At 34.1% G+C, this 21,239-nt stretch overlaps 1 protein-coding gene across 2 annotated transcripts in view; it reads right to left on the reverse strand.

Annotated features, from left to right (window-relative positions):
- Positions 1-263: 263 nt before the first annotated feature.
- Positions 264-21,239, reverse strand: part of LOC129809952 (myosin heavy chain 95F) — a 44,898-nt gene continuing 23,922 nt past the window's right edge. The window contains exons 5-14 of one of the 2 annotated variants that reach the window (XM_055860124.1): positions 20,759-21,183; positions 15,935-16,341; positions 14,676-15,850; positions 10,750-11,212; positions 10,429-10,659; positions 6,520-6,567; positions 6,047-6,167; positions 5,757-5,861; positions 5,569-5,692; positions 264-1,411 (exon numbers count right to left, since the gene is read on the reverse strand). In XM_055860124.1, coding sequence (XP_055716099.1) covers positions 1,167-1,411; positions 5,569-5,692; positions 5,757-5,861; positions 6,047-6,167; positions 6,520-6,567; positions 10,429-10,659; positions 10,750-11,212; positions 14,676-15,850; positions 15,935-16,341; positions 20,759-21,183 — 3,344 coding nt within the window. In that variant the 3' untranslated portion in view covers positions 264-1,166. The remainder of the gene's footprint in view (positions 1,412-5,568; positions 5,693-5,756; positions 5,862-6,046; positions 6,168-6,519; positions 6,568-10,428; positions 10,660-10,749; positions 11,213-14,675; positions 15,851-15,934; positions 16,342-20,758; positions 21,184-21,239) is intronic. The other variant, XM_055860126.1, reaches the window with a different exon arrangement.

Genomic DNA, 21,239 nt, shown 5'->3' on the forward strand with positions numbered 1-21,239 from the left:
CCCATCTCTGGAGAAGGGTTGGACCAGCTCCCTTACATTTCTGCCCATTGTGCCCTTTTAGATTCTTAAAAGCCATAAAGTCTGAACTGTTAACAATTTTTTCTCTATTTTCTTTTTAATTTTACCTCTTTCGTAACGAGAAATTCAAGTCATTCATGGTAGATAGTCTGTTCCCCTTTTCCCTGGTTTCAAAAATTGCGGAAAAATCGACCGAAGCTGTGATTATTGAAGAACCTATTCTCTTTTAATTCAAACAATTTCAATTATTTCGATATATTCTTTTATTCCTAAATATATGTGTATAATTAACATCTTATTAATAAAAATCTAAAATCTCTGCCACCTTTTTTTTTATTAAATTAATACTTTCTTTTAATATTAAGTGTGTGACAATACGGAAAACATCTTTTAGTCTTTTTTTTCAATCGCATTAAATAGAATTCAAGCAACTCTTCAATCTAAAATCTAAAATCTAAAATCTAAAATCTTAAAATATATATATTACTTTTTTTTCTTTCTAAAAGAACTAATATTTCAAATATTTAAAACATTTTGATAAAATTGTATAGAGGAATATTATTTTTTCTTCGACTTTTTTTTGGAATAATATCGGAATGTGCCTCAACAGTCTATTCTAAAATTTTTCATTTCAATTTCATCTACGTCTTTTTTTGTGTTCAATAGACAAGGCACTTTTAACACGGAATCATCAAAAATGCAATAGATTCTTTTTTTTTGATAGTGTTTACAATTTGATTTATATAAAATTGGAATAGATAAATTTTTTTCTATAATTTCTTTTTTTGACATGGAATTTTGGACTTTTCTGCTGTAAATACTGATACTTTTTTTCAACAAATACTTTTCGATGCATTGGATCAATGCGCTTAAAAGTTGCACATTAATTTCCTCTAGTAAACTTTATACACTGAAAAATTTAGAAAAATCACTGAAAATTTTTTGCAAATTGTCCAACTGATAAAAAAAGCTGTATCAACGGAATGATAAATCACTGAAAAATAATTTCACTTGGTCTGTAAATGTATAGTTAATAATTACTGGGTGCAACTCCTTAGAGCCATTTTGGCAGATTTTTGTGAAAAGAAAGATACTATTCATCAATAATTTTGATATTAAAAATAGGAGGAAGAAAAAGAATTATTGTCTCAATTAGTAGTTCCAATCTTACGATAAGCTTTCCCGCCATTTCGTTCCCATTCTCGATTAAATTCGTGCTCCAGAATTTCAGCTCCACGTTTCCTCGTCAAGCCCGTCTCATCCAGGCTCAATTCACACATTTGCATATCGTCAATTCCAGCCACAAGGAGAATAGGCTGTTTGTCCACGTGCAGCTCCATTTGACGAGCAACATACTGCCCATCAAAGTGAGCATACCACCAACCTTTCTTTCCTGAAAATTAAAACAATAATTGCATTACAAAACTGAATGGGAATATTGTAGATCGACTTATTGGTGGGGCCATTGGAAATTCGAAGTTAAAATCTAAAAGCGTTTAGTGTATAGAGACACACTTTGTTGGAAATTTCCGTAAAAATGGAGCATTTTATAGGATTTATTTAAAAATTGTTCATTTTGACGAAAATTTCTCGTAATATGTAGAGCGTTTTAAAACTTTTAACATTCTAAAGGCCTCCACACATTGAAATTAATTTTCGTCAAAAATTGATTTTTATCTAACTGTGTTATCACAGTTGCACATTAAAATTTTAATATGATTCACATTAATTGTCGCTGCTGAGGGTGCAAATGTGTAATTTGTGTGTTTGAATCATTTTATATTCAAAATTTGATCTATTTGTTGATAAAAAGGTAGACTTGGCCCGCAAAATTTGATATAAATTGATTTATAGCATTAATGCGAAAAATTAATGCAATTTTCTCTTTAATTTTTTAATGTGAAAAATATTTATGCTTTAGGTAAATTTAAACTTATTTTTGCAGGCCAAGTCCAGTTCTTTATCAATAAATAGAAAAACTCCAAATATTAAGTGACTCAAAGACACAAATAACATATTTGGACGCTCACAAGCGACAATTAATGTGAATCACATTAAAATTTTAATGTGCAAGTGTGATAACGCCGTAAAGATGTGTATACATTATAAGAAATTTCTGTCAAAAATGAGCTCCGAGAAGCGTGCATCAAAAAATTTGTCTACACATTGTTATGAATTTTTGACAAAAAGATGGGTTTTTGAAGAAAATTTGTCTAATGTGTTGTCAATTTCTTTTGAAAGAAATTACCCGCTACACCTTGGAACAAAATCCGTCAAAGTCATTTTTGACAGAATTCTTGAAGGAAACCATCACAATTCAAGATTGTTTTTCATGAAAATTTGTTGTTTTCTTCTAGAAAAGCGAGAAAAGTGTTTGGTAAAGTTCCTTGAGATAGTATTTCAGTGATTTTTTGTGGCAAATTTTCCAAAAACGCAAAAAGAGAGTGTTTTTTGGAGATGTCGGTGGTGAAGTCCAATCCAGTCTTTGAAGGATTATTTCTTTTGATTTTTCTCTAGAGATTGGAGGAACTTAAAATGCATCAGTGTATTCCTGAGGTGTTTTTCAGTACAGTGGCTTCGTACTCCGTGGATTACAACAGTGATGGAAAAGAGAAAATTAATGAATTAACGAATGAGGTTTCTAGTTAGAAATTCACTTCTCCAGATAATTTCTCGGATTCGTTTGTTGAAAGTGTTTTTGAGATTATCGCGAAAAAACAACTTTTTACGAAGAAAACTGTGAATATCACACAATATTTGTAGACGATAATAAACACAAAGTTTTTAGGTTCTGTTCGCACATTCGGAAAGTCAATAGAGATGCCAAAGAGTTTATTAATTTCCTCCTTTCCATCTATGTCGTAATCTATGGAGTACGAAGCCACTGTACTGAAGAACACCTCAGGAATACACTGATGTATTAAGTACCGCCAATTTCTAGAGAAAAATCAGAGGAAATGTTCCTTCAAAGGCTGGATTGGATTCCACCAAGAACGACATCTCCAGAAAAACACTCTTCTTTTGCATTTTTGGGAAATTTTCCATAAAAATCACTAAATACTATCCCAAAGAACTTCACCAAACGCTTTTCTCACATTTTCCAGCAGAAAACAACAAATTTTCATGAAAAACAAGTACAAGAGCAAGAAACTTGGGATTTGGGAATGATAGCAATTTGTCAAAAAATTTTGATGGAAAATAAACCCAATGTGGAGACATTTTTTTTCAAAAATTCCTTCAAAAATAGGAATTTTTCTTTCAAGAATTTTTGAAATAATTCTTGATGAAATCAGCTCCAGTGTGCAGGGCACCTTAAAGGAAATCGCTTATGCTATGATAAGGATAAATATAAAAATGCCATAAGACAATTTTTATCAAAAATTGCATTTTTGACAGAATTTTGACGTCTCCGCCTACAGGCGCTTTGTGTAATTTTCTTAAAAAACAAAACAATAAAGGCCTTAAGACAAGGACTTATTGATTTTGGGAATTATATTATTGAAAGTGAGTAATTACATATTATGTGAGAATTAATTTGAAGACAATTTTGATCGAAAGCGTATAGTACTTTGAGAAACAAACTAGAGTTTCATTGAATTTATCGTTTCATGAATTATTTCTCACGACATTGAATATATTTTTTCGATTTTATGTCTAATTTTCCACAAGAATACAATATTTCGCCTTAAGGATATAATTCTTCCAAGGAACATCTATGTAATTGTAACTAGAGTCAGTGAAATATTTTTAAAATTTCACTCAAGAGATTGAGACAGAGCTTCGATTGTTCAATCGAGACTGAGAATTTGTTCTCATTTTCAGATCCTGAAAATCTGCTCTGGTTTGTCCGAGGGTGTTCTTGTAAACTGTGGTGGACGATGGGTTAATTGCTAGATGCTTAGCTAGCAGTGGACTGACGTCTTTAACTCAAAGTGCTGAAACGCTTTCCATGCACTAGCTACCTTTTGTCACCTCAGCAATTGAAAGGGCCATCATCCACTTCCAATTTATAAAAGTATGTAAAATATTTTTAGACAGTAATAAATCAGATCAGCAGCAAGACGGTTGTCTTTTAATTCCCTCATCGGGACTTTGCAAGACAACCGGCTAATTAAGTGGTCTATCTGGCCCCTGGAGAGAGGAAAAGGTAGTTTGAACTTTAAAGTGACACATTTGCCCCCGAAAAAGGAAAAAAGAGAGTGTCCTGGGTCAAAGAGATACTGTCCAACCGGTGGGAGGATGCGGAGGAGCAACTGAGCCCCCAGGAGGTACTGGTGATGCAAATTAGCAGCAAATATCCTCAGGAGACAGTGAAGGGCGAAAGGAGACAATGAAACACTTTTGAGGATAACAAAAGGGTTCCTCTTATTTTTATCTTAGTTACTTGGTTAGAAGGTGGCCTATCATGCTCATACGCACTTTGAGAAATCCCCTCCCCATTCTAGGGAATTAAGGAAAAAAAGATGTCAAAGCAATTCCATTCAAGGAGTAACATCCAAGGAAGGAAATCTTATGACCAAAGAGAAAGAGGTCTTAAGTCGCTGGAAAGAGTACTACTCCGAATTACTCAATCCCCAACAAGGCACTGATGATGACGTACCCACGAGTAAAGACAGGGAAGAAAGTAGTCCTTCAGGGAGTGGAGTCCTTTACGCAATCAGTAAATTATTAATTTCGTCAAAGCTTAAAATCAAGTTTGTCTTGCCCAAAAACGGGTCACGTCAATGGCAAGTGGACTTGCCGACATCAAATCACCTGTTCAAAGTTGTGTTCATTCATTTCAAAGCTGTGGGAATTTATCGCGGGTGCTTCCTTCTTGGACATTGATCTGACGCCATTGTTAGAGATTGAGAGATTTTGGTTGGCATTTTAAGAATTCCAATTTTCCCTATAAATCATCATTTGGAGTAGTGAATAGACAGTGTGAACGAAATTTCAAAGACAAATCACAGATTTGACAAAGAATTTTGTGTTTTCTAGTCCTGAAAGGACTGCACTCTCTGACGCATCCGGAGGGAGTAAAAATCTCCTTGACTTTCTTATGCTATTGCTGCTATCAGTAATCTACCAAAAATTTCTTTGGATGATGCAGATGGCTCATATAAACTTGAGAAAGACTTTTCCACCGTTTCACTCTGAAGGTTGATTACCAACGCTAAGACGGCGATGGCCGCCATTGTACAAACATTGAATTCCTTGTAAACTTGTATCTGCCAAACTTTTGTTTTCAAGAGCACTAACTGTTGCAGTTTAATGATAAAAATAGTAATCATGAAATGAAATTTTATTTCAGTTAGCTTTGAGACAAGAGAGAGACTTCTATGCTACGAAACTTTCACTGCTTTGACATTTTTTTCAAATAAAACAAGTTTTTTGCTAAAATACGTAGGTAGGGGCCAACAAAACATGTAATAAGATATCTCAAACATACAAAATTATATCTATGGTTTCGTTAAGAAAAAGTAATACTAGAATACTCAATATAGTATTAGTATACTAGATAAGAACCTATCTCTATATTACGTTAAAAAATCTGTAAATATTACTTACCAGGATCATTAGTATCGTTTGGCCTGACAAAAGGAATACGGAAATATCGATGAACTGATACTGTATTTATCTCTTGGCGTGGTTGAATTCTCGATGATGCTTTCGCAGCAGCCTCCATAACACTCTGCAAAATTACAAATAATCCCAATTAAAAATTCAAATTAATATCCAATTGAAGTCAATTTCACCTTTGGTGCTCTCTCATTTTCGTCCATTGTTGATCTCTTGTTGCGATTCTTGGCCTTCCAAGCATGGTACACCTTCAAACGCCGATGGAATTCATGACGACAAGCCTTTTTCAAAAAGAAAACGAAAAAAAAAGATTCACAGACATCTCAAATTCAATAATTGCAGAATAATTGACACAGTTAGTAGATTAATTGCCAATTTAGCAATTAAAATTGACCGTGAATAACGGAGAAATAAAACGAACGCCACAAAACACAAAAAAAAACAGAAGAAAACAAAAAGCACTTACCTCCAAGAGTTCAATGTCACACGATGTGTTAATTGCATCACGTAATTCTGAATATTTCCATTTTGATAAATCATGTTTCTGCTTTCCAATCAATTGCTGCTGTGCGCGAATATTCTCTGATCTATGCAAAGAAAATCAACATTGTTGCATAAAATTAGTTACATTGTATATTTCCCTCTCACACAATTTGTGCAAACAAATTTAAGCTTGTGAATACTTGTAGGTTAAAATGCAAATATTGTACATAATAAAGCTACAGTTTAGTATTTAGCCTAAAGCTAAAGCCCACTTAATCAATGTTTAGTAACATTAAAAATGTCAATAATTGCAAAATTATTTAAATCAAACACATTTTATCATTTCAATTTTATTAAATTTATTTGCAGAATTAGATTGTTAGAAGTGTTATTATCAAGCATGCAATTTAAAGGAAGCACACCATGCGTAAAACAATAGTTTCATGAAGGATATACCTGATCAATCTGTTTGGATTACCCAAAGCCGACACTTCGAGTGGTACACTGAGAATGGAGCAAGGAATGAACAAGTGAATAAATGTTTATGGATTTTATTTATAAAAATTAAAATATATCAATCTCAAAATTTAACTAAAAGAATTTTTAAAAAAAACTACTTTACATATAATATTAAAAAAAACATATCAGATACTTAATTTTCAAGTTTTTTAAAGAAAGAAACCATTTTTCAAATATTCCTATAAAGTCATAATCATAAGTTTCTCTTTTAATAAAGAAAAAGAATGACAAATTTTAAAAATAAATAGCTAAATTGACTTTAATTATTTAAAACGTAAAAGAATTAAAATTAAAATGCATAAAAAACTAAAAAAAATATTATCAATAAAAGTTGAAAAATAAATCTAATTTAATAAAATGAACCCTCCTGTTTATGTTTGTTTTACAAAGATTTCAGTTTTCTAATTTTTTGTTTGAATTTTCTTTTAATTTTCAATTTACTATGATATTGATTTGTGCATTCACTCATGTGATAGTCATTTCTTCGTATTTGATATACAGTAGGACCTCGATAGAGTTAACCCCCGATAGAGTCAATCTCCATTAGAGTCAAAAGGTATTTTTTTTTTACTATACGGACTCCGATAGAGTCAACGAATCCAATAGAGTCAACAGGCCTGGAAATAATTAGTTGACTCTATCGAGGTTCCACTGTAGTTCTTTCAATAATTTTGATGTAATGAGTTAAGTATTGCGGTGCCAGCCAAAATTCCGAATAGGTCAAAATCCCGAATGGGTCGAAATCCCGAAAAACCAAAATCTCGAGAGATCAAAATCCCGAATGGACCAAAATTTAAAAAAGTCAAAATCCCGAATGACCCAATATCTCGAAAAACCAAAATCCCGAATTGGTCAAAATTTTAAAAACAGAAATCCCGAATAGGCCGAAATCTCGAAAACCAAAATCCAGAATGGGTCAAATCCCGAAAAGCAAAGTCCCCAATAGGTTAAAATTTCGAAAAGTCAAAATTCCTAATGAGCCAACATCTTAGAAAACCAAAATCCCGAATGGGCCAAAATATAGAAAATCCAATATAGCTAATGGGTCAAAATTCCGAAAAGAAAAATCCCAAATGGACCAAAATATCGAAAACTAAATTCCTGAATGAGTCAAAATCCCGAATTGGCTAAAATCTTAAAAATTTAAAATTCCGAATGGGTTAAAATCCCAAATAACCAAAAACTTAAAAAGCCAAAATCCCGAATGGATCAAAATCCCGAATGAGCCAAAATCTCGAAAAGCCAATGGGCCAAAATCTTAAAAAGACGAATATGCCGAAAGGGTCAATATCTCGAAAATCAAAATTCCGAATGTACTAAAATCTTAAAAAGGCAAAAATCCTGAATGAATCAAAATTCCGAATGGATCAAAATTACGAATGGGTCAAAATCCCGAATGAGGCAAAATCCCGAATGAGGCAAAATCTCGAAAAGCCAAAATCCCGAATTTTGCCAAAATCTAGAAAACCAATATAGCTGATGGGTCAAAATTCCGATAAGAAAATTCTCAAATGGGCCAAAATATCGAATGTATGTCCTCCGAATGTGTATGTCCTGTATTACAGTTACGTAGTCTTCTGGTACTCCTCTTCCTCGAAGAGCTTCCCAAATAAGTCTTCTAGGGACACGATTAACAATCTTTTCCAGATCAATGAACGCCATAATGTAAATCTTTCTCTGCCATTTTGTGATTTTCCATTAGGGTTCTAATTAGGAATCTGGAGTCTGGAAACTAACATTTTTTGAAATATTTTCAGAGTATGTACATTTCCTTGGGGTCTAAAAGATCAAGAAATCTGGTCCTTCTAGAGAGGATTGTTCGAGAGGTTAACAACCCCTCCCCGTAAAAGCAAGATTGTTACGAAAACTCGCAAGAAGCTTCCGATAGGATGGACTTTTCGACAGTGACCAGTGCTACGTTTCTGGAGAGAGCTGACGGAGAGTCACCAGGAATGAAGGTGGTTAGTGCGAGAGGCCCGGTCCCTTAAACGGAATTTGCAGCCATATAAGTTGCAGCCACATTTCCTTAATGTTAGCTCACAAGAAAAAGGCCCAGAAACTAGACATTTTTAAATGAGCGAAAAACTACAGACGATTTTTAAGCACTTCGGCTTGTCACATTTTGCCCCAGATGCCCCTGATTTTACAGTAGGCTCTCGCTTATCCGTTATAGAACGATTTTTTTGTTTACATTGAAAATTTGTGGAGTGAATCCTGACCCGACTGAATCGACATTCTAAAAATGAGTACTGTTTCAAAAAAGTTACAGTGAGAAAGAATTACATTAGATAGAGCACATTTGCTTTAACAAAAAAAAAAAACCAAAACGGGGATAATATTTCAACAAAAATTTTTAAAATTCAACTGTCTCACGGATTTTTTTATGTCACCCGGGAAAAGGGTCTACGGATAGGCAAGAGTCTACTTTACCTGAATTTTGAAAAACTGAACTTTTGAATTTTTTGACGTCAGGCTGTTTATCCGGCTATCTGTCATCTGCCGCTATCTCTAGGGCTCAAACGGTTAGAGATAGCAAGTTGGGACTTTCGGGGGACCCCCTATAAGTTGACCCTGGAGCCATTAACATGTCCCTCAATTTCCCTTCGACCCTCTCCTTCCCCTCTTAAATCATATTTTTTGGGGATTGCTCGAAAGCGCGTTGAGCGATTTTTTTTTAATTTTTGGATATATTTTAGATATTACGCAGATCCCTACACTACCCTATTTAATAAGACAATAAAAGACCTAATTAAATAGACAAATAAATAAACACTAACTAAATAAAAAAATTATGCACACCTCTATTTGATTTTTAAAAGTCTTTAAGAGCTTAAAATCTGTCTTAATGCCCTCGGCACACCTTTTAGATCTGTAAAATTTCATGAAATTAAAATTCTCGTTCTTTCGAGCTATTTCGAACTCAAAATTGGATCGAACTAAATTTAATATGGTGTGATTATGTGATATGATGTTCAAAAGAAGAAGAAGAGTATGAAAGAGTAAGACAGACATAAATGCAAAACTTTTAAGAAAGAAAGGGATGTGAATTTTGACTTTATGAAATTTTCCTGATCTAAAATGTGCCGGAGTCATATAATTTAAAATTTTCCTTAGAATTTTAAAATTCCTTAAAAATCATATGTAGGTGCTGTAACTGGTCTTTAACGTAATGTAATTTAGCTTTACAAAATAATTGTGGAGCTAAAAAAAATTAATTTTAATGGCGCTGACACACCTTTTCAATTAAGTGAAATTCAATCAATTGAAATTTTATCTCTTACTCTTTCGAACTGAAAACAGAGATGTAGCTGTTCCTTTTTGTCAAATGAAAATTGAAATTGAAAATAAAATTGAAATTCCAATTTTCATTTGACTGAAAGAGACAAATATATCTTATTTTAGTTTGAAAGAGTAATGGCACGGCACACCTTTTCAATTGAGTGAAATTCACTCGATTGAAATTTTACCTCTTACTCTTTCAAACCGAAATAAGATATGTTTGTCTCTTTCTGTCAAATGTAAATTTCAATTTCAATTTCATTTTCAATTTCATTTGACAGAAAGAGACAGCTATATTTGATTTCCATTTGAAAGAGTAAGAGATAAAATTTCAATCGATTGAATTTTATTCAATTGAAAAGGTGTGCCAACGCTATAAGTTTCAGCTTACTTTAAAAATTTGCGAAAAAATCGTATATTAATGTAGGCTCACAGCTCAAAGTAGCCCTACCTTCCCTTACTTAAAAAAGTGTAATAGGTTAAAAATATCCATTACTTCACGGTTGCAAAGATTTCTTAATCAAAAACAAATGTTTAAAAAATAGTTTTAAAAAAATCTGAACATACTTGCGAATTTGAGGTGGACTATCATCCACTTGGCCATTGGATTCACTGGCAAGACGCGTCGCAAGCTCATGATCGCGCCTTTCTTGCTCCAGCTGTTCTCGGTATTTGCTGTCCCGAAGCGCTTCTTCACACAACTGAGCTTGAAGTGCTTCCGCTGTCTTCCGGTCAAGTTCCTCCTGCCTCAACCGTGCGGCTTCTTCGGCCTTTCTCTTTGCCTCCATTTCAGCTTTTCTGTTTTGTAAACAACACACACAGAAAAAAAACAACAACGAAAAACAAGGTGAATAAATATTTATGTAATTATCCATTTGAAAATCATACTTCTTCCTATTTTCTTCCTCCTCACGTCGCTTTCTCTCTTCCTCCTCCTTGGCCTTTCTCTCAGCCTCAAGTGCCATTTGGATCTTCCTCAATCTCTCTTGCTCCTCAGCATTCTTCTGTTCTTGCAATTTATTCTTGAGGGTGGCAGTATTCTGGTCAATCTTCTTCATGAGATCCACATAAATCTCATCAATTTGCTTGGGTGTTATTGACTGATTACTTTTGATTTTCTTCGTGGCCTCATCAATTGAAGCATAGAGGGATTTAACTTGATTGAGCATTACATCCTTCTCCTTCTTCAACTGATTGGCCACCTCTTCCATCTTGGTCAAATTGGTTTTAATTGCCCTTATCTTCTGCAAACCCTTGTAGCGCGGCTGATGCTTCTTGCGCGCCAAATAGCCACGAATCACTTTCTGCATAACTAGGACGCACTTATTCCGATAAATTATACGATTCTTCACTGAAAAAGTATATGCAAATTATTATATTCAATACAAAGTCAGCGAAAAGACTGTTTTGGCTTACGATGTGTGAGATTCTTAAGTGTTGCGCAATTTAAAAAGGCGAATATTTGTATTAAAAACGTGGAGAACGTATTCTGATTCTATTACGAGCTTGAAGTCTCAGTTATTGCACGAAATATGTCGTAAAATGTCAAATTAATTTCATAATAAAATCATAATTATTTTTTTTATTAAATCGTGCCGATCTGCCGATCGCTATGACGATCATGCCACTCCGATTCTTCTCAAAAATCATGATGATCCACCGATCTCTACAAAAATCATGCAGACTTGTCAATCTCTACAAAAGTCGCTGTTTGCAAAGAAAAAGGACCAATTAGTCAATCTTTATGAAAGATCACATTAATCCGCCGTTCTGCCGATCTCTACAAAAGTCACGAAGATGTTTCGATCTGTTGCTACAGTTATACCGATTTGGCAATGTTTTGCAAAGATCTTGACGATTTGTTGATATCTGTGAAGATTTTATCTATCTACTTGCCTATCGATATCGATTTCTACAAAGATCCTGTCGTTTTCAAAGATCGTACTCATCTTCCAGCCTTCACAAAGATCGTAGAAGTCTGTCGATCTGTAAATCCCTACAAAGATCGTACCGATTTTGATGTTTAACAAAGATCTGCGAAGATTGTATCGATCTGTTGATCCATCAATCTCTACAAATATCGTAAAGATCTTCTGATTATTTACAAAAATCGTACTGAACTTCCAATTCTTGGAAAGATCTTGCTAATCTGTCGATCTGTCAATCTCTACAAAGATCGTACCGATTTTGATATTTAACCAAGATCTGCGAAGGTTTTATCGATCTGTTGATCCTTCGATCTCTACAAATATCGTAAAGATCTTCTCATTATTTACAAAAATCGTACTGAATTGAACTTCTAATTCTTGGAAACATCTTGCCAATCCGCCGATCTGTTAATCTCTACAAATATCGTACCGATTTACTAATATTTTGCAAAGAATGTAACAATCTGTTTATATCTGCAAAAATTGTACTGATCTGCTTATCTATCGATCTCTACAAAAATCGTAAAGATCTTCCTGTCGTTTACAAAGATCGTACTGACTTTCCAGTCTTTATGAAGATCGTGCCAATTTTCCGAACTGTCAATATGCACAAAATTCGTGTAGATCTGCTGATCTACAAAGATCTTTCCGATTTGCCAATCTTTTAAGAAATGTCATGTCAATCCGTTAATCTCTACAAAGATCACGGTAATCTTCCCAAGAAAGGATGAATCTATTTTGGCAATTTCTTGCAAACATTATGCCAATGTAATAATATCTGTAAAGACTGTACTGATCTACTTAACCTTCGATGTCTATAAACATCGGAAAGATCTTCTGATCATTTTCAAAGATCGTACTGACTTTAAAGTTTTTTGCAAAAATCGTACCAAGTTGCCCATCTGTCAATCTCTACGAACATCGCAGAGATTTGTTGATCTTTACAGATAAAGGATCAGCCAACCAATCTTTATCAAAGATCGGGCTAATCTGCTAATCTGTCAATCTCTATGAAAACAATGTGGATCTGTTCATCTTTTACTAAGATCGTACTGATTTGCAAATCTTTTGCAAAGAATGGGACGATCTTTAGGAAGATCACGGAGATCTGTTGATCTTTGCAAAGAAAGGATCAGCCAACCAATCTTTATCAAAGATCGTGTTAATCTGTCAATTTGTCAATCTCCACGAAGACCATGTGGACCTGTTCATCTTTTACCAAGATCGTACTGATTTGCAAATCATTTGCAAAGAACGGAACGATCTGTCTATCTTTACGAAGATCACAGAGATCTGTTGATCTTTGCATAGAAAGGAACAGTCTGCCGATTTCTTGCTACAATTGTACCGATTTAGCATTTTTTTGTAAAGAACTCGATGATTTGGTAATATTTGGAAAGATTGTACAGATCTACTGATCTTTCAATCACGTGAAAGATCGTAAAGATCATCGTTTGGAAAGATTGTACTGAATTTCCTTTGCAAAGATTATGCCAATCTGCCGATCTGTCAGTCTCTACAAAGATCAGAGAAATCAATCAATGCTTTGCAAGCCGATCTGTCAATCTCCACAAATATCGTGGAGATATGCTGATATTATGAAAAGATCGTATCGATTCGCCAATCTTTTGTTAAGATTGTACTGATCTGCTAAATTTTTACAAAAATGGAGCCAATCTACAAAGATCATGAAGATTTCCGATCATTTGCTGAAATTATGACGATCTATTGATATCTGAAAAGCTTGTGCCGATCTCCTGATCTTTAGCACAGATGGTGTTAATCGGTTTATCTTTAGCACAGATCGTGCTAATCTAAGGATCTGTCAATCTCTGCAAAAATTGCGGAGATCCACTGATTTTTGCAAAAATCGTATCGATCTACCAATACTTTGTAAGCCCTGTAAATCTCCACAAAAATTGTAGAGATGTATCAATTTAATATTTTGAAAAGATCATGTCGATCTGTTGATCTTTACAAGGATTGTGGAGATCTTCCGCTCGTTTCCAAAGATCGTAAACTCCGCAAAGTCTTTCTCAGAGACCCAAATATCGTATTTTCAGACAGTCTGGTGGCTCACCAGGACCTGAGATCTCAGAATACTGAATTTAATTTGTGAAAGTGATTGAACAGACTTCTGTTCGCTTGGTACGTAATCCCAAAAAATTTTGTGTTTATGCACAGAGAGCGACAATCAGAACAAGTGATTCCCAACCCATAAATTTAATCCAAATAGAGACGGGAAAAAACTTAATTTGGAAAGTTGAAAGCATTCTAGGAATAATATCCTTCGATGTGAAATTATCTTTTGACATTCAATTGCCTGGGACGTAGGCCTTTACCAAGGATCACTGATGAAAGTTTAGGATTTATTTACAATATTTGAGCTTCTTTCTATAACCTCAACAAAAACCGTAAGTCGAGTTCTGTTACCGTTTTGTCTTCAGTATCGATCTTGTAACGACCTCACTTCATTTTTTGATAGTAGAGCAAGGCTTTCAGGTTTCGCAAACACTTCATATTTTTCCCATATTCCTTATTCATTAAAAGCATATGGGAAAACTGATCATTTTTATAATTTCACTGAGAGAAATCCGAAAAGTTAAAATAACATTCCGGAAATGTTAATTTTACCCTGCAGTATTGATCCTAAATCGGTGTAAATGTTACCCTTTTCAAGTATATTGGGGGTTAAAGTTACCCTTTTTCATGTTAATTTTACACTTAAAAAGGTGTAAAATTATCATTAAAAAATGTTGATATATTTTTACACCTAAAAAGTTAAGTATCACTTAAATTTTCCATTGGGATTGCAATACGTGTGAAATGAGAATCTCACCTATTTTCAGCCTGAAATTCAAGGTAAATTTTGCAAATAATACTTACGCTTTATTACACAAATGGCACAGAATGCTGATTTAATCCATCTCGATCGTACTAGCCATTTCTTCACATTGGCCACAATTGCTTTGAGATTTTCTGGATCAGAGCGCATAATCCGGTCGAATTCGACAAATTTTCCAGGCCTAAAGAAGACTTTTGTGATACCAAATTTGAAATCTTTATCATGGAGTTTGAGAGAATGCAACATAGCTTCACAGAAGGTTCTTGCACTGAGTTTGGCAAGTTCTGGTGGCAAATAGGATTTGTACATTTTATGCAATTCTCCAAATGGTACACGCGATGGATATCCATATTCCATGAGTTCCAGCACCGATGTCGTTCCTGAACACTTCAGTTGAGCCAGACAGAGACTCCCCTCAAATTCATGATCCACCATTCGACTATTTGGCTTGATACATCGAATGAAATTCGTACCATTCTTCTCCAACTTCTCCATCAACTCACTCAATTGCGTCTTGAACTTCGATCCGACCGATATGAAGCTCAGTTTTCCCTTGGAAACCGACGATCCCGATTGAAATAGTCGATTGAGGAGTTTATTTTCTGATTCTTGCACCAAAAATTCAAGTGAAGCATGCAATGCATCATTATTCTTTTCGATAAATTGGTTTGTATTGTAGCAAACAGCACCAGCAAAATGCCTTATTAGGAAACCCTCTTCATCCCTCAGGCTTCTGTGAGCCTTCAAGCGTGACGATCTGGGATAGGAGAGTCGATAGTGACCCTGCCATGAACTATGCACTTCCGAAGTGAAATGACATGGAGACGGTTTGGGCAATTTTGACTCTTCATCGAGTATCATAAAAATTCCATTTGACTTATTCTCAATCAACTCAATAATATCCTGATTGTCTGTAAATTTAATCTGAGGCACATTCAATCCCTCACGCTTATACAATTCCTGTTCATTGGCCAAGATGTTGTCATTGAAGAACTTCTGTAATTTCTCATTGCAGTAATTTATGCAAAATTGCTCAAATGAATTCACCGTGAAGTACTCAAATCCAGCAATATCTAGTACACCAATATAGAAGCTTGATGCTTTAAATGGAATACTCAAATTGATTATTGAGACTATATGATCAAATAAACGACTATAGAGGGCTTTTGCGAGAGCATCGCGTGCATTATTAGCCTCATAGACTTTCAGAGGAACCCTGAAAATCAAATAAAAACAGATTGTCTTACATAGAAAATTTCCCAGAATAAAATTCTCTATCTCTCTCTCTTTTCTAACTCACATGATAACAGTCCCTTTAACACCTCCACCCTTGCTCTGCATCACGCGCGAAATCAACGCTTGACGCAATTCAGATGGATCAACACCAATCAAACTGGATGTTATCGTGAGTGATTGTTCGGAACTCGGTGAAACCTTGCATCCCCCTTTAGCATCTTCGGGATTATCTTCGAAAGAGATGTTGCCAAGGTGCAAAACACCCGCAACTAGCTTGTATATCTCAAGCTTACTCTCCCCAGACAGTCCCAAACGTGAAAGGGCTTGATCTAGGTTCACAAAGTCCTCAAAATCATCCAAAATTGGATCTCTCAGTCCACCACGTTTTGCATGATCCTTGGACTTGTAGGCTGATGGAATCTTCTTATCTGTGGTGCTCGTGGTAAAATACTGCGTACACCCACTCAGATACTGCATACAAAAAGATGAATTGCACGGTCATTGAGTGATTTATGGCTAAATTTCAATTTAGTCTTTGTTATGAGAGGGTGATGGAAAAATAAGTAGTGCAAAATTAACGATCTCGGTCGGTAACATAAATCATAAAAATAGTCCATTTCGGTCAGTAAATAACTCATTTTTTTTAAAGATTTAAATAATTTAGAAATCAATTATCTGTTCTTTTTTTTTAGTCTGTTCATTACCGAAGAAAACCGGTTCGGGAGGGGTTGGAACTGATTCAGATTCTTCGGGGATTCCAGAATCTTTCTAACGAACCTAGGGGTGCAATTCTGAAGGGCTTTCTTATCATGTCTAGTAACTCTAGTCTCACTACTAGATATACATTTTGAAGAAATATTTCAATATTTTCAGTACATAAATCACACTTCTCTGGAGTTAATTCTTTCATTGAGATCGTATTTTTGAAAGGTCCCGGTCAAATTCCCGAAAGCTACAAAACCGAAAGCTAAAATCCCGAAAGGCCAAAATCCTAAACCCTAAAATTCCGAAAACCAAAATCCTGAAAAACGAAAATCACGACCGCTAAAATTCCGAAAGCCAAAATCCTGGAAAGCCAAAATCCCGAACACTAAAATTCCAAAAACCAAAATCCTGAACTCAAAATCCCGAAAGGGCAAAAATCCCGAAAACTTAAAAGTGTCATAGGTACTCTCATACGATTGCAACTACGCTTGCTGGAGATAAAGGAAATTTTTCTGTGTGGGAAATCGTTCCACCCATTATCCTCCGTATAATTTTGTTTCTTACAGGGTTGAGACCATTTGAGATTTTGGTTTTCGGAAATTTGATTTTTCGGGATTTTGGCTTTCGAAATTTGGACTTTTCGGAATTTTGGCTTTCGAAATTTTGGATTTCGGGATTTAGACTTCCGGGATTTGGCATTCGGGATTTTGAATTTCGCAATTTTGACTTTTGGGACTTTAGCTTTCGGGATTTTGGCTTTAAGGATGATGTTCGGAATTTTGGTTTTAGGGATTTCGTATTTTTAGTATCTTGACCCAATCGGAATTTCGATCCATTCGGGATTTCAATCCGTTCGGGATTTTGCCTCTTTGGGTTTTTTACTTTCCTGAATTTTGGCGTTCACGATTTTGGTTTTCGGAATTTTGATGTTCGGGATTTAGCCGTTCTTAGAATATTGCTATCCCTTCTAAAAATGTATAGCTATCAGTAAGACTAGAGCTACTTGTAATGACTAGAAGCACTTTAGAATTGAAGCCCAGGGGGTGAATTCTGAAATTCATGAGTTTTTCACGTGATAAATTTACAGCTGTTAGATCGCCTTTTGTGAGTATTTCATGAGCTTTTTATACAAAGTGTCATATGAAACAGTTACGGTATCCTAGAAGTTACATGATAATTTTTGTTAAAATCTCTTGAAACATCTACAAAAGGCAATCGCAGACCGACGAATTTATCACATGGTAAGTTCACCATCTCAGAATTCCTACCCAGGTCTCCCAATCATCCCAATTGAATGAAAAATATCGTCGATTGGATCAGAATTTGTTAGGCTTTTTTGACCTTGCAAAATCTTTATTAGGAATAATTTAAGGTCATTTTTATACAGGGATGAATTGGATTTATACAAGGATGTATCTGAAGAGTTAGAGCAACAATATTTACAATTTCCTCTTAAATTCTTTATTATACTTATTAAACTTGATAATTATTAAGGAAAATGGAAATTTTTTAAATGTTAAATTTACCTTTACAGATAATTTTAAACAAATCATTCATTAATGTTGCTATATATTTTATAAATCCAATTAATTTTGTTCCCATTCGGATATTTTTAATTTTTATTTTTTTACTGTTTGGTATTCAAAATGAATAAAATACTTTTCAAAATAGTCAGAAAAGAAATATTTGAGTTTCTAGCAATTATTTTAAAAGAGATTATAAAAAACAATCGTATTTACTAACATTATTATCAATAATGGAGATTATCAGTAAAAATTATTGATAATAATTCAGTTTTAAAATGAAAATTTAAGAGAGGTTTAGATTTAAATTAGGTAAGGACGGTACAGTAGAGTCTCGCTATAGGCCATCGCTCTATAGTCCACAATTTATCGACCGTTGATTTCAAAACACTGATTTTAAGTTAGGTTATGTTTTTTAGTATGCGACATGCATAATTATTTTAATATTTTTGGCAAACTTTATTAAGTATTTGTGATAATTGTGATCCACAATGAAGAGAGCAAGGACAAGTATCACAATCGCAAAGAAAGTGGAAGCCGTCGAGCAATTTCAATACTAAAAATCGCTGATAATTTTAAAAAATTACATGGACTATAGTGCGACCCAAGTGTCAAATTTGAAAACAAATATGGACTATAGCGAGACTCTACTGTATGCTCAATGTATAGTCTCGCTGTTGCAAAACAAAAAGCTTTCTGTCTTATGAAAATGTCTTAAAACGATTAAAATAAAACGTCTCAAACTTAACCTAATATCAGTAAAAATGGTAAAAAAAAATTATTTAAATATCGTAAAGGTTAGAAAAGACTAAATAAAGCAATGGACAAAATTTCATGAATAAAAAAGAGGTTAAGTACGTAAAAAAATCAGTATTGAAAATTACTCAACCTAGAAAAATTATTTGATTTGGAGCTTATTCTTGATTTTTGTAAGAAGAGATATTTTTTTCATAAAATAAAAAACTAATAGACAATATTTTTTATAAGACATTCACGAACTTCTCTGCACTACAAATATTTTGCAATTTCTAAAACCATTTTTTATAACCTAAACCATAACCTAAAAAATGAGTTTTGATTGCAAAGATATCACAATTTAACAAAAATATCTAACTTATATCAATTTATTTAGCTCAAAATTAATTCACTATGATAAAAAAAATCTACTAATGATTAATATAAGAATTTCAACAATAGGGAAATCCGGAAGTCGTCGGGAATAGACAATCACTCAGTGAAATACATCAACTACAGTAGACTCTCGCTCAATCGGGCGAAAAATTTTGTTGACAATTTTCACGTTTGATTTTAAAGCAAATTTGTTCAAATTCGCTGTAATTCCTCTTGTTTCATCGTGATTCTTTATTTTTGATCGCCTTTTGTGGAATTTACAAAGGCTTTGACGCTCAAATCTATCGATAAACCGGATGACATTTCGCCCCAAATGCCCATTTGAGAGAGAGTCTACTGTATCTCCAGAGCTTTCGGCTCGGTCTCCAAGCCTTCATCAATGGTCAAGGCTTGCTATCTTTCTCTGAGACTCGTTCAGGGTTATGGTCAGGATTATAACAGGGCATAAGAGGGCATAAGGGGGAACCGACGACTTCCGGATTTCCCTATTGTTGATTGCAATTAACGTCGTCTTATTCCCACAATATAAGAATTGCGTTCATCAAAAATTCCTCATTTCGTTTTCTTGTTTACACATAACCTAACCTTTTGTGCATTCGAACAGTTGTCAAATTTTTAATTTAATTGTCAACGCGTTTACCGTGGAAATCTGAACATGTAAAAATAAAATAAGACAGTGTCATGTACGAGTATTTTTGGATAAAAAAATTTCTCCAGATCTACAAAAAGTTCCGTATAGGTTATGTGCAAATTCCACTCGTAACATATCCCAGAGATTGATTAAATTAATTTCTCTTCAATTTTGAGCCATTTCCTGAATAAATTGGAAAATTTCATATACTATTTTATATTTTCCAGTGACATCCACTGACCTTTTTTATTGCTAAAATATGTTTTGTTTTCTCAGCGTAAAGAATAATTTTGAGAGCTTTCAAAGCTACTCATTTCTTGTTTTCTTTTTTTTTTGTAATGTGTAGTACGTGATCTATCAAATTTCCAAGAAAAGTTGTTCCTTTGCTTCTTAATCTCATTCTAAATGATTCCAAATTCTCCCTTTGAATCCTACTTTACAATTATTCACAAGAACCAAATTTTTGATAAATTTAAACATCTCAAAAATTGTGTTTATCTTATGGCCTCTACACATTGGGAGCAATTTTTGTCAAAAATTGCTTTTTTGAAGGAAATTCCCTGCAGCGTTGTAGGGGGAAACGTCAAATTTCCGTCAAAAACGCAATTTTTGACAAAAATTGCTCCCAATGTGTAGACGCCTTTAGATACTCATACTCCCAAGAGACAAAAGATTTCAAAAAGAAAATTTCATGAAATTTTGGACAGTTTCCAAAGTTTCATCAAAGTTTCAGAAGCACAATTCATCAGATCGTTTTTAATCCTGAATTTCGAGTTAATCAATTAAAGACATGATATAAATAGGGAAATAAAAATAAAATTGATAAAAAGTTTTAAAGAAAATGATTTTTAAAATATAACTGATGAGATTTATGACAAAATGTATGCAACAACCTTACCTTATATTCATCAGGTTTGCCCAGATGCAGCTTCTCGCGCAATTGCTGTGGGGCACCAGCACACAGCATATAGAACACATGGTAATTCCTCTCATCTGGGCTCTGTGTGCATATTCTGCTCTTCTCCAATAAATAGTGTGATATATGTCCACCCACCACAGCATACTTTCCATCATAGTGCACCTCAATGAATTTACCAAAACGCGAACTATTGTTATTTCTTGTTGTTTTAGCATTGCCAAATGCCTCCAAGATAGGATTAGCATCGAGAATTTTTTGTTCAATTGTACCAGCCGCTGCCACAGAATCGCACAAGTATCGCAATAAATATTTCGTTGATTCAGTCTTTCCTGCACCAGATTCACCGGAAACAATTATCGACTGTGACACTTTTAGCACTTTCATATCTCGAATAGCTTTGTCAGCTGCGAATACAATAAAAAAACGTGCCAAAAGAGAAGCAATTGACAAATTTATTTTG

This window comes from Phlebotomus papatasi, chromosome 1 (genome assembly GCF_024763615.1).
Source record: "Phlebotomus papatasi isolate M1 chromosome 1, Ppap_2.1, whole genome shotgun sequence".
Taxonomy (NCBI): Eukaryota; Metazoa; Arthropoda; class Insecta; order Diptera; family Psychodidae; genus Phlebotomus; species Phlebotomus papatasi.